The sequence below is a fragment of the Onychomys torridus genome, chromosome 13 (genome assembly GCF_903995425.1).
Source record: "Onychomys torridus chromosome 13, mOncTor1.1, whole genome shotgun sequence".
NCBI classification, from domain to species: Eukaryota; Metazoa; Chordata; class Mammalia; order Rodentia; family Cricetidae; genus Onychomys; species Onychomys torridus.
The window spans coordinates 28,655,122-28,669,688 of NC_050455.1; the positions used below are offsets into that span (position 1 = coordinate 28,655,122).

A 14,567-nucleotide genomic window follows, 5' to 3' on the forward strand; every position below is an offset into this window, starting at 1 on the left:
GCAGCAGGAGAGCCTTTAGGTATGTGGAGGCAAAGCCCACCCTTCCTCAAGACCAAGACACTCCCCCGCAGGCCCAGCTCACATTCTCTTTCCTTTCTGCACAATGCCTCAGTTTCCACTGGGACTTTCTCTTCTATTGCTCCTAGAGTTGGGAAGTGAAGTCAGGACAGACAGCTTGAAGGCACAAGCCGGGGTACTGGGAAGTGATTCAGGGATGGTACAGGGCCTGTTCCACTCCAGTCACCACAAAGTCCATGACTTTTCTAGGAGACAAGCTACTGTTTGATGTGCCTGCTGGTGAAAGGCTATGCAGATGCCAAGTGCCACCATGTAGAGCCTCAGAGGAAGCTTCAAGACAAAGCCAGAAAAGAGAGACTGTGGGGGTGGAAGACAGGTTCAGCAGTTGAAACTAGGCATACCTTTTTAGTCAAACATTCCTGTTCCCCACCCCTTGTCTCTTGGAAAAGTCCTTAAGTTCACAGTGGCTGTGCTGGCTCAGATCTGGGGCCGTTCCTGAGCCAGTCACAAAGACACCAGAGAAGGAGTGTGCCTTTAATTGGTTGTCCCGAGTTTGTATGCCCCAACTTTTGAAAGAGTAAGAAAAGACACACAGTGGTTTAGATCTGGTTTTCCAGTTTGATATTTAAATGACATGCCAGGTAAATAGAGACTGAAACCGGACTACCTCTTTCTCAATAGTTCCCAAGACTGAACAGCAAGCAAGAGTTTCTGCCTACGGGGCTAAGTGCATTTCCACTGAGAAAGATGAGTCACCAGACACACTTTTCTGTTTGATGAGAAAGAAGCCACATTTATCCTAGTGGGATGAGGTCAAATACTCATAAATGGCTTAAGAGTTTAACCTGTAATTCCTAAAAGAGAGCACAATTCCAGCTGTTCCCTACCATGCAGGGTGCTCCTCTGACATATATTTACTGATGAAGCAGAGAAGGGCTTTAGCTTATAAACTCTGCCTCTCCTGAAGGCAGGAGACTTGGGTGATGTTCACACATGACCATGGGCAATATGACTTGCTTTAAACATGAAACAAACAAGGAACTCTTTCATAGAATGACAAATCCCACACAGTTCTACTAGCAGCTGTCCTTTTCCAACTGTCCTGACCTCTGAGACTTTAATTCTTTTCCATCTCTGTCTTATGAATCTTCCTGTTTTCCTCCGGCAGACAGACAGACTCCAGACTGCAGAAGCCTATGCATCCAGGCACTCTGCTTGGCATGGTCTTCCTCCCCCTTGTCCCCAAAGTGCATGAGCACTGTGACACTTCATGGTTTTTGGATTCAAGACAGATGTTACTGTACATTTTTCTGAGGAACAATCCAAGTTCTACCCCAGAAAAGGGAACATGAAGTGATATCAGCAGCAGTTGGCAGGTCCCAGAGTCGTGAACTGTTCCATGAACCACATTTAGCAAACTAATCATTAGCTTCCACTTTTCCGGGCTCTGTAACCATAGGAGTATTGCATAACATTACAGGGAGGAGAGTCAAATTACAGTCCGGCTGAAAGGGTTGGGTTTTTTTTTGTTTTGTTTTGTTTTAAATAGCACTGATGAGGCAAGTCTCATAAGATGAATGTGTCCATTTTAATTCATTTAATATCCAAACTAAATTGAATACAACCACCCAAGTTACCCCATTGCCAGAAAGAGTGGCCTGTTTCTATACTTCCTTCCTGAGGTTCCCTCTGCTTAATGGACATTTCCTGGTGGCATCTGAACATTTCTGAGGCATCGTTTTCAAAGTCTGTAGACCTCTGAGCATTTCTCCCCACACTGTTCCTCAACCACTGTGGAGCTTACTATGATAAACACACTGAGAGAGAGAGCAGCATAGTGTTGAAGAGGGCATTTGATTGATGAGCAGGGACTAGGTCTGCTCTTCCACCTACTACCATATGAACCCAGAAAATCCGGGGACACAGAGTGAAGCTGTGTTTCTAACTGGAAGCTGTCTTAGGTCACACCAAACCGGTTTCTGAAAACCACTTGGTACACCAACAGTGAAAGGAACTCAAGGAAGATGAATTAATACAAGCATAAAGACTTGAGTTCATATCTCTGGTATCTATATAAAAATGCAGGCATGAAGGTATGAGCCTCTAATCTGCTGGGAAAGCAGAGAGGGGAGGATCCCTGGAATCCACTGACCAGGTAGTCTAGTGGAAACAGTGAGCTACTGTAGGCTCAGAAGAGAGACCCTGTCTCAAAAGCAAGGTGTCAAGTGATAGACAGAGAAACCCAACACCAACTTCTCACCTACACACATACACGCAACATGTCAGATACTCACATGCAACACGCACACAGGCACCCACACCAATAAAAGAGAAAAAATGAAAACATGTATACATTAAACAGGAAGTCTTTTCTATGGTACAGGCAACCACTAGTATCACTTTATAGATCACATTTCTACTAGTACATGCATATATGAATATACAGATGGACCTATATTTCTCTTCAGGAAGCAAATGGTCTGGCTTGCACAAGAAAGGCCCTGGGTTTGGTCCTCAGCTCCACAAAATAGATATGGGAGCCTATGACACATGTCAATTTTTATAGTGCTAATTTCATTTGACAATTTCCTACAAAACTGTCCCATATCCACACATGAATATATGAACTTCTGAGTACTTCACTTTACGTATACACCATTCTTGACTTCATGTCCTCTTTTAAAGCAAACGGTAGTTGCATCCTTGACATGGACATAAACAGTTTCTTTCAGATCTTTCCTTGCAGAAAAAATTCCTGAAAGTGGACTTTCTGGATCAAAAATATGTGCCTTTTAAGTTCCTGAACATCCTACTCAAGCTGCCCTCAGGGGTTTATGCTTGAGTGATTACTTCTCACATCCTCATAACAACATGCAGTTGGGCTTCCTTCGGTCTTTATCAGTCAAAGAGATTGTTTGGTTTTTCTTTTTCTAAGTTACCTCATTGTTTTAATTTGCATTTTTTGACAAGAAGGATGAGGACAAATGCAGAACACTCTTCTCTGTATGTGTGTTTAAAGTGAACACTACTGAGATATACTTACCTGTTGCCATACTTTCTGAAACTCACATATAGTCAAGGAGCTACCACAACCTAGGTACTCCATCACCCCAGAAGTCCTGATGCTTCGGGATAGTCACTCTTCTTCTGCCATTTTTACCCCCTGGCAATACTTGCACATAGTATAATACTTGCACTTCTGAAATCCAGCCACGCTGTTACATGTAGTAGTTTAATCCTTTTATTAACAAGTCCTATTCAGTGCTCTGGGTATGCCATAATTTGTTTATCCTTTCCCTAGATGATGGACACCTGCGTGCTTTCCAGTTGCGGCTGCTATGAATAAATCTACTACAAACATTTGCACAGAGGCTTTATATGGACTGCATTTTCATTGCTTAGATAAATGCTGTATCATCAAGTAGGACTATATCAAAATCTCCAAGAATAGAACAAATGATACGAATGTTTTCCTTTAGATGAAATGGTCAAATTGCTTTCCAAAATGTTAGGGCTATTTGCATTCCCACCCACAGAATGGGAGAACTCTGGTTGCTTCATCTCCTCTCAACCCAGAACTCAGTCAGCCACTTTAATTTTAGATGTCCTAGCAGTACATCACTTTTCAAGTTATAGCATTACTGACTAATGGTGTCAGAGGTCTCTTCATGCACGTGATGGTGTGGTTCACCTTTCAGCCCCTGTGGACTTTGCAGTAACTCTGCTCTTGGAGTCACCCTTGTTTGTCTAGTATGGAATGCATTGTCGGCAGACACTAAGGGGTGTTGGTGGAGCTGAAACATGAGTAGTCTCATGGCCATTCCTCAGACATCTTCCCTGACCCATCTTTTTCCTTTTGTAGTCATTTTCTTCTCTCTGGAATGGCTGCGCTGTAGCCTCTGCCTGCCCAAAGCTCCCTCCTTCTAGCTCCAGCACAGATCACATGCTTCAGTCTACAGGATTCCTTCCTGCTTCAAGCACCTCTCACTTGCCTAAGCTCCCGTTACCTTCTCTGTCTCCCTTTTGATGTGTATCACTTTCTGCCCATGGCACAGTTTGCTGAATGAACGTCTCTTATTTCTATTAGATCAGAAGCTTCCCAGGGATGGGCAGTCTGTCTCCCTTGCCATTCTTTCTTACCTAGAAGTTGCAAACCGGCCTCTGGCTGGAGCAGCCCACATGCATTCTGTTCTGTGGTACTGCCACACATTGCTGGTTTAAAAATCTGAACAGGTTTCAGACACTTTTAAAGGAATAATTTTACTAGAAAAAATTCCAGTGTCTGTGTTAGCCATTGGCTAGAGCGGAGGAGAAGCCACATTATCTGCCAGAGTGTGCTTTTCCAGTTTTCCAAAGTCCTCCAGAGCGCCATTGTCTCCTGGCCTGGCCCAGTTCTTAAGCCTCCTCCCTGGTTGGCCATAGTGTACGAGTTTGGGTTACTACCAGGCTGCTTCTCTCCAAAGAGAATTTGGTGATCAGGGAAACAAACAAGGAGAAATGGGCTAGGAGAACTGCTGACCTGGCTGCCTCTTGTATTTTTTCCTCGTGAATGAGCAGCTATTTAGGATAGGTTGGAGGTCTCTGCAAGAACCAGGAGATGCTGCTTCCAGTCATTTTCCTGCTTACACGGCCGGGAGAAGTTGTCCTGTTCTGTGTGTGTGTGTCTGTAGACTACTCATTCTCCAAAGAGCCTCTCCCGCTCTTACTGTCAGAGCCAGAGGAAAACCTATTTGAAGGGACATAGCCCAGAAGACAGCCACCTATTTTAGAGCAAACAGACAGCTTCTCACTTTAAATGAATGGGAATGCAGAAGTAGTCAGAGACCAGCCCTCAGTCAACCCCTTTCAAACACTGTCTGCTTAAGGATTTCATGGTCTGTGGCCTTCAGGGTCAGGTAAAAGAAAGATACATTTTAAGTCTTTTTTTTTTTCTAAAAAGGAAAAAATAAACAAATTTTTCAAATTCACCCTTCTCATCCAGTGGGGAATGCTTGGCCCCAAGCTGCTGGTTCTCTGCAGTCTTTGTGCCCCTTTGATTTGGGTCTTTTGTTGGTTTTCACTTGTTCCACTAGTTGGATTTACTTCTCAGTGACTTTCTCCTTTTATAATTTATCCTTTCTTAACTCAAAGGGTCCGCCTTGGACTTGCCTCTCACATTTTGGAAGGGGGACCCTCTCTTTTCCTTCTTAGTTTCTGCCACTGTTTTCTGCAAGTGGTGGTGTAAAAGCAAAACTAGCAACAACCTGCTGCCTTCCCTCCCTTGAGAGGTACGGCAAAGCCTGGATTTCTGCATTGACTCGGAGCCGATGATTAAACGTCTTCTGGGGAACTGAATGCTCCTCTCGCTGAGCACCACATACTCTTTGCATTGCATGTTGAGTATTTCTGAGTTTCATTTGCTTGTTTGTTTAGCTAAGTTCTCTTACTCAAGTCTCAAGTTCCCTGTGTGCCTAAGAAGGACCTTGAACTCTTTTGGGGGAGTGGTGAGGGCAGGTTGAGCTGATGTCTTATGGAACCTAGCTAGGCTGGTCTCAAGCTTCCTGTGTGGCTCAGGATGACCTTGACCTCTCACTCCTACTTTTTCGCCTCCTGAGTGCTGAGATTGTTGGTGTGTGGCACTATGCTGGGTGACTATATGGTATTGGTGATCAAAACCAGGGCTTTTGGGTATGCTAGGCAAGCGTGCTACAACTGAGCTACCTCCCTCCCACAGAAGATACTCTTTACACTGTCTGGGTTTTCACCAGTTCTTTAAGTAGTTGTGATTCCTGTGTGGTAAGGAAGACAGAGTTGTAGGAATTTGAAGTTTATCTGTAGGCACTGAGAGCACAGTGCTTAAGAGAGAACATACTGGAGCCAGACTGCCTGCTTTGGATCTAGTCTCTCCTATGGGTTGGTAAGCAAAGCCTTTGGGGTTAGATGCTGAAAACAGTGCACAAGGTTCCTCCTTCCTAAGAGATTTCTGTGTGCACATGTACACTGCAGTTTACTTCTTTTCTTTCCTTGGTTCCTAGTGTGTATTTGGGCCAGAGGTCTGAGCATCTCACTCTCCCTAGCAAAAGATGAGGTAGCCCAGGGCCAGCTGGGAGAAAGAACTGTTATATCTGGTTTCAGGTCACACCTTACAGTGAACCTCACACTTCTCTGTGAAGATTCAGGGCCTCCATGATGCAGTGCCAGGGAGCCAAGCACCTGCTCATCAGAGCTAGCCGAGCAGAGCTGATTTCTGTGGAAGGATGGCTCTTGCTCCCCCTCCTCCTTCCTCTCCTGCTTCTTGGTGTCACAAGGCTGATTTTATCTCAGAAGCAGCTGTGTTTACTGCAGTTTAATAATTCTTAATTTCCTGAAGGGGGACACATTCTATCACGAAGTCTCATCTTAGTCTGCATGATCTGGAAATTTCCACCCATCTCTGTGATATTTGAAATGTTTCTGTTTGTGGGAGACTGACTTTCCTTCTGTGTGATCCAGTTTCATTGCCCTCTCAGATACATTTCTGTCTTAAACAGTGCTGCCCACTGTACAGTGCATCTTCCATACTGCCCCGATTATCACTGAGCTACCTCCCTCCCACAGAAGATACTCTTTTTACACTGTCTGGGTTTTCACCAATTCTTTAAGTAGTTGTGATTCCTGTGAAGTTAGGAAGACAGAGTTGTAGGAATTTGAAGTTTATCTTACCTATGTGCCATTTTTAGTCACTGAAATTTGCATGTGCATGCAAGAAAGACTGGGCATCCATGCAGCTTCATTCTCCCTTAGGAGATACCTTGTCCTTTTTGCAATTTAACTCATGCAAGGTTAGAAGAAAGGGTAAGATATTATGAACCACCCTGCCAGTCCTCTGCTTTGTACAGGGACATTTTTTCTTTGAGCAGCTCAGCATCATGATCTTGTTTCCAATTCTGTAATATAAATATAAGCCTGTTTTCCCCCCATCCTACTCAATGGCTGGAAAAGTAACCCAAAATATTTTTTTGTACTGCAAGGTCTTCCTGTACACTTAAAGGTGTACAGATTGGTCCAACTTAGTTAACGTCAGGCCTTCAGAGAGAAAATAGAACATCCTAGGCTTCAAAGTAGAGGTGACATGTTGATTTTTTTAGTTGTAAGCAACAAGAGTTAGCTTTGAGTAATTTAAAATATGTGTAGAAGAAGAAAGGTTATGGGGGGGGGGGGTTCTGGGGTAGTGCCATAACTGAAAGCAGAGCTGAACCATCAGGTACTGCAACGCTCTCCTGAGGTTCCTCCTGCTAGCTGACATCGCTCTTTACATTTTCCTCAGCCACCGCCTCCTCTCTTCTAAATGATCATCCCAGATCTTACTTCTTATTTGACAGAAAAAGTAGATTCACTCAGATCTCCTACCACCAGATTAACACCCACGTGTGTGTTTGTGCCAGCTGTCCTGTGATTCCACCCAAAGGCAGTCAGTCTGTCATGCTCATCTTGTGCCTATACAGCCAATCAGTTGGGACTTCACTCATTCGTTCAGCTCTCGCATTTCCTCTTGCTCCTGTCCTCTAGTCTTTCCTGTTGGCACATATGCATGTCATTCCTCAGTTCCTTAAAAACTGAGAAAAGAAGAACTGAAAAGAACCTCCCCAACCCCATGCCCTCTGTAGACAGCATCCCTTTGCTCTGCGTTCTTAGAACATCACAAGCAGTTGTCTGTGCTTGCTGTTCACAATTCCCGTCTTCCTGTTGGTTCTTCTGGAACCTGCACAGGCCTTCTACCCAGTACTCTAGGAAAGTGCCTTGTAAAGTGTTGTCTGTGACTTCATGTTGCTGAGTCAGCTTCTGTCTTCCCTTCTTTCTTACTCTTCCCGCCTTGAAAGGCTTTTATCCAGAAGCTTCTAGGACATCACATTCTTCTGCTTTCTTCAATTGCCTTTTTTTCTTTATTATTATGTGTTTTAAATTTTACACATCAGCCATGGGTTCCCTTGTCCTCTCCCCTCCCGCTCCCACCCCCACCTTCCCCCCAGTCCCTCCCCTCCATTCCCATGTCCTCCAGGATCAAGGCGCCCCTGGGAATTCATTTAAACCTGGTGGATTCAGTACAGGCAGGTCCTGTCACCTCCTTCCAGACTGAGCAAAGTGTCCCTGTGTAAGCCCAAGGTTCCAAACAGCCAGCTCATGCACTAAGGACAGATCCTGGTCCCACAGACTGGGTGCCTCCCAAGCAGATCAAGCTATTCAATTGTCTCACTTATCCAGAGGGCCTGATCCAGCTGGGGACTCCACAGCCTTTGGTTCATAATCCATGTGCTTCCATTTGTTTGGCTGTTTGTCCCTGTGCTTTTTGCAATCTTGGATTCAACAATTCACGCTCTTGCAGTCCCTCCTCTTTCTCGACAGTTGGACACCTGGAACTCCACCTGGGGCCTGGCTGAAGATCTCTGCATCCACTTCCATCAGTTATTGGACAAGAGTTCCAACACGACAGTTAGGGTGTTTAGCCATCTGATCACCGGACTAGGTCAGATCAGGCTTTCTCTCGACCATTGCCAGCAGTCTATAGAGGATGTATCATTGTGGATTTTTGGGGACCTCTCCAGCACTCTGCCAATTCCTATTCTCATGTGATCTTCATTTATCATGGTCTGTTATTCCTCATTCTCCCTTTCTGTTCTTGATCCAGCTGGGATCTCCTGCTCCCCTAAGCTTTCTTTCCCTCAAATCTTGCCCTTCATTACTCCCACTGTCGTCCAGGTTGTTCATGTAGATCTCATCCATTTCTCTGTCATTGGGTGATCCTTGGGTCTTTCCTAGGGTCCCTTTTCTAGGTAGCCTCCCTGGAGTTGTATAGCAGTATAGTCATCTTTGTTTTACATCTAGTATCCTCCTATGAGTGAGTACATACCATGTTTGTCCTTCTGAGCCTGGGTTACCTCACTCAGGATGATTTTTTCTAGATCCATCCATTTGCCTGCAAATCTCATGATGTCATTGTTTTTCTCTGCTGAGTAGTACTCCATTGTGTATATGTACCATATTTTCTTTATCCATTCTTCAGTTGAAGGGCATCTAGGTTATTTCCAGGTTCTGGCTATTACAAACAAAGCTGATACAAACATAGTTGAGCAAATGCCCTTGTGGTATGATTGAGCATTCCTTGGGTATATGCCCAAGAGTGCTATAGCTGGGTCTTGGGGGAGATGGATTCCCAATTTTCTAAGGAAGCGCCATATTGATTTCCAAAGTGGCTGTACAAGTTTGCATTCCCACCAGCAGTGGAGGAGAATTCCCCTTGCTCCACATCCTCTCCAGCATAAGCTGTCTTCTGTGCTTTTGATCTTAGTCATTCTGACAGGTGTAAGGTGGTATCTCAGAGTTGTTTTGATTTGCATTTCCTGGATAATTAGGGATGTTGAGCAATTCCTTAAATGTCTTTCAGCCATTTGAACTTCCTTCCGTGGAGAATTCTCTGTTTAGTTCTATATCCCATTTCTTAATTGGACTGTTGGGCATTTTGATGTCTGATTTCTTGAGTTCTTTATATATTCTGGATATCAGCCCTCTGTCAGATGTGGGGTTGGTAAAGACCTTTTCCCATTCTGTAGGCTGTCGCTTTGTCTTGTTGACCGTGGAATCGAATTGAAGACCCTGACATTAACCTGCACACCTATGAACATATAATTTTTGACAAAGAAGCCAAAAATGTACAATGGAAAAAAGAAAGCATCTTCAACAAATGGTGCTGGCATAACTGGATGTCAGTGTGTAGAAGGCTACAAATAGATCCATATCTGTCACCGTGCACAAAACTTAAATCCAAGTGGATCAAAGACCTAAACATAAATCCAGCTACTCTGAACCTGATAGTAGAGAAAGTAGGAAGTACTCTTGAACGCATTGGCACCGGAGATCACTTTCTAAATATAACACCAGTAGCACAGACACTGAGAGAAACAATCAATCAATGGGACCTGTTGAAACTGAGAAGCTTCAATTGCCTTTTCTCCATTGTAGTTGATTGTTTTTTTTTTTTGTTTTTTTTTTTTTCTCTTTAGCTCTTAACTCTTTTGCCACCCAGCTCTCAAATAAATCACACACAGAGGCTTATTATTACTTACAAATGCCTAGCCTTAGCTTGGCTTATTTCCAGCCAGTCTTAGCTTAAATTATCCCATCTGTCTTTTGCCTCTGGGCTTTTATCATTGTCTGTTTCTGTATATCTTTCTTGACTTCTTTCTCCATGGCTTGTTCTGCAGCTAGGTGGCTGAGTGGCTGGCCCCTAGAGTTTTTCTCTCCTTGTTCTCTTGCTCTTCCTTCTTTTTCTCCCAGATTTCTCCTTCTATTTATTCTCTCTGGCTGCCAGCCCTGCTTGTCCTTTCTCCTGCCTTGCTATTGGCCATTCAGCTCTTTATTAGACGAATCAGGTGTCTTAGCCAGGCAAAGTAACAAAGCTTCATAGAGTTAAACAAAGACAACATAAAAGAATGCAACACATCTTTGCATCATTGAACAAATGTTTCACAGCAAAAACAGTGTAACACAACTTAAAATAATATTTTACAACACTCCGTCTTACTTGCAGTGTCCAGGATGTAGCCCTTCAGTCCTCAGGGATTAACTCTCCTTACCTCTGTCTCCCTCTCTCAGATGTCTTCCTCAATTGGCCAATTGCATCCTTCTGTCCCATCATTCCCCACCCACCTGCACCTCTTAATTTTTTCCCACAGCATGTGTTACCATCAAATATACTCTATATATGACTTACTTGGCTATTTGTTATTGTCATCTTCTACTGAATTATGAGCTCTGTGAGTGACAGCGACCATCTGATCAGCACTACTGTATCCCTGGCATCTAGACAGTGCTTTGTCCATAAAAGTAGGTACTTGGTGATCATTTGTTGAATGAATACATGAAAGAAAGACAAAGAATGTATTCAGGGAAAGTATCAAGAGTCACCTGTTGCAGAATTTACTTTGCAATGTCCTCAGCTCCAACCACTTTTGTTCTCTTGTGATTCCACTACAAGTCGGCATTCCTAGCATAGAGCTGTCATAGCTGTTCACAGGGAATGTAGTAGGAGGGTATTCAGCTGGCATACTCACATGCTGTGAGCAAAGGCACCCAATTGGAAATTAAAAACAAAAACAAAAAACGTGGATTCTCTATTTGCCATCCTCAAAGGATACTTGGTAAGTAAAAAGTATCAGTTATTCAGGAGCTTACTGTTGACTAAAATTCCATTCTTTGTCATAAAGAATCCAGTTTGCATTAGAAGCTTAATATCCTGGCACAGTTACTACCTGTGTGGAGGAGCTGAGCAACTGTAGTGTGCATCATTATGTGCAGACAGAATCATCATAATAAAAAATACAATACAACATTTTCTTATTCTTCTAATACCTTGGCATATGTCCTAGTTCCCAAGAATGATTGATTCTGATTTTACATTAGCTGGCACTTCACAAGGGTTTGGCCTCCCTTCTCTACTTACCTTTGAGCACACCCTGGACTCAGAGCATCTCCAGTGATACTTGAGAGAATGAAGATACTGACTTGGGTCACCAGAACTGAACACAATTGTATTTGCTGAAGGCACTAGGAAAATTGGGGCCTTCCATGTCTCCCCATCTAGCTGCCTGGTCAGAGTCTCTCATCCTCTGAATTACCATTTTGCTACTTTAAGAAGTACACTTTCTTTCTAAACAGAGCTGTCATGTAAACGGCTTTGCACACTACCTACTTATGAGCTTCTTTCCCCCAGTTATTTCTGATTTACAATGTCATTCTCTCCAGGCCTAGCCAGATGGTTAGCAAAGCAAAGAACAGTGGCAAAAATGTAACTACCTCTGTGTGACATCAGTTTGTTGTGATTCTTGACATGAATGGTGCATCTGAAATTGTTTGTTAAGTCTGATCTGAATGGACAGAAATGGCAAGGTAAGTCTCATGCAAATGTGTGATGCCTTCTTCCCCTGCAGGAGCTCCCTTCAGGTGGCCACACAATGCAAAACTAAGTTCCCAACTTGCCTGTAAAGGTGCTTTTTAAAAAGAAAGCTAGAGTTCCTGTAGAGCACTGCTTCTCACAAGTGCAGTTTCTGTTACACACTCCGTGTTGTTAAATGGTCGCCTCCTATCTCTGTATTCTCTAGGCGTGCCAGCCCACAGGCCACCCTGTTCTCCAGGGTCACTGTTGTCTAAGAGAATCTCTGATGAAGGAGCCATGGCCAGAGCTACATCAAGAGGCACACTTGGCCTTGTGATTCACTTCTATATGTATTAGTCTACTGTAGCTTTTGCTGAGGACAAGGCAAGTTGCTAAGTATTTATTTCTATTAGGTGGTAATAGGGAATTCGAACTGACTGAGTTTCTCTTCCTGTTTCTTTTCAAACTTGTTTTATTCCAAGTTTTGAGCTAATTTACCAACCCTTTTAAGTTTCTTCAGCAATAGATTTAGAAGGATCCTTTTTTTTAATAACTAAAAAAATGTATTTACATATAACACACACACACACACACACACACACACACACACACACTACACTCAAGGAATACAGTGTACAAGGTAGCCATAGTATTCTAACTTGGGCTTTCTTCTCTTGGCTTCTTTATTTTGGAATTTTATATAATAACCATGTGTGCTATTTAAACAGTTATAATTATTTTTAATGAGAGGAACAGGCTCTGACTCTGGCCCCTTTTAACTTAGGAGACATCTATAACTTCAAGTAGCAGGACTGGGTGGGACAAGGACAGAACAGTCAATCTTTGGTTATTCTCAGACAGAATCCCTTTGTCTGACTTGTCCCCTGTCCTTTGTCTGCACTTTTGTCTACTGGCACCTCTGCCAGGGAGAGGGCTGAGCTTAGCAGCCCTAGAAATGGTCAAGCCTTGTAATTTAGGAAGTTTTGCATTCTGCTTGCCTGTTGAGGTTATCTGTCCACAGATAACCCGTACTGCAGTGCTGGCTGCCCGGGTGTGGGTACCTGGTGCAAGAGCTCAGGTAGGGAGCCCAACTCTACTCGAGAAGGCAAGAAGTAAAGGCCGTGGAGAAGGGGGAGTGGGGCTAAAGCTGTGTTTTCTCTGTTGGTTACATTTTATTGTAACATCAGAATTGTTCTGATTATTACCTAGAACAAGACTGGTCATAATTCCCGGAAGTATTCTTTTAACATTTCAAATGTGCATCACAACTACTGTTCTGTTAGAGGTCAACATTTTACAGAGCTGTGTAAATAAGCATTATATGTACTGATTAGAATTTATGATCATCAAAATAGGAAGTTTTTTTGAAGAGTCCTTATTGATTCTCTACTTATGGGAAAGAAACAGTGGACTTTTAGGTTAAAATTAACAGCTTGAATTTGTTTTGAGGGCTTTAAAAATATATCTTGGTTAATTTAACATTAACCATACTACTAGATATAGTGTGTGTGTGTGTGTGTGTGTGTGTGTGTGTGTGTGTGTGTGTGTCTGTCTGTCTGTCTGTCTGTCTGTGTCTGTGTGTGTAGGAAGTAGATCACTGGGCCCATTAAAGAGTTCCTCAGCCACAGTGTGATGAGGTACAAAGGGATTTTTTATTTTTTTAGGAGCTCTCATTCATTTCTGTTTACACTGAGGTCTGGATGCTGCTAATAAGGATCACAGTGAGCAAAGATGCACTTTGAACCTTGATATTGGCTTTCCCTTTTAACTGTTTTCTCTTTCCTATAATCACCTGTCTGTCCATGAAATACTCAGAGGCTTTTAAGGTTTCTCAGCACAATTTGAAGGAATTCTTCTTGTTTCTCAACTTGCTCCCTCTTCTGTCTAGCCATCACTCCAAATCGATGACTGATGCATTGTGAGGAATAGATTGGCAATATTGAGAAATGCATAAGCCCTGCAAACCTTTGCAATTCTATTGTTAGGCATCTTACCAAATCTCACATGTGTGAGAGGGTGTGTACACTGTTGTTCACTGCAGTGTTGGTTAGAGCCTACTAATGTGGAAAGGGATAAATAATGCTGGCCTACTTACAAGGCATTTGAAAGAATGAATAATATTTATCGTAAAAGGATAAAATTGGGTGAAAAACACGAGCTAAAAAGACAAAATACTTTGTTACCTTTTTTGGAAATTACCACACACACTCACACACACGCATGTGCCCATATGCACACACATACACACATACTCACACCAGACATCCCTAACCAGATACACGCTAATCAGTCTTAAAGTATCAAAAGATAACTCAAAAGGATACACACTGATTGTATTAGTTATTTTTTGTAATGCTGTGATGAAACACCTGGCCAAGGCAACTTCTAGAAGAAAGGGTTTCTTTGGTCTTAGTTTCCTGAGGCAGTAGGTCAGGAGTCTGTCCTGGGGAGGATTGTGGCAGCATGCAGCAAGCATAGCAGCAGGAACAACCAAGACCTCACATCTTGGACCACAAGCAGTAAGCAGAGAGAGTGGACTGACACTGTAGGGGACATCTTATTCAGACTACTACAGTGATGTTCATGCTGATGTTTTCTCCTGTAAGTCAGAGGGAATGGAGGTGGGGTGGAGACATAAGAGGACCCAGTCAGTGTTGATATG

At 43.1% G+C, this 14,567-nt stretch overlaps 1 protein-coding gene across 1 annotated transcript in view; it reads left to right on the forward strand.

Moving 5' to 3' along the window:
- The window catches only part of Arhgap26 (Rho GTPase activating protein 26), a 384,395-nt gene that overhangs the window by 245,195 nt on the left and 124,633 nt on the right, over nucleotides 1–14,567 (forward strand). Inside the window, exon 15 of the mRNA XM_036205214.1 lies at nucleotides 12,927–13,017. Coding sequence (XP_036061107.1) covers nucleotides 12,927–13,017 — 91 coding nt within the window. The remainder of the gene's footprint in view (nucleotides 1–12,926; nucleotides 13,018–14,567) is intronic.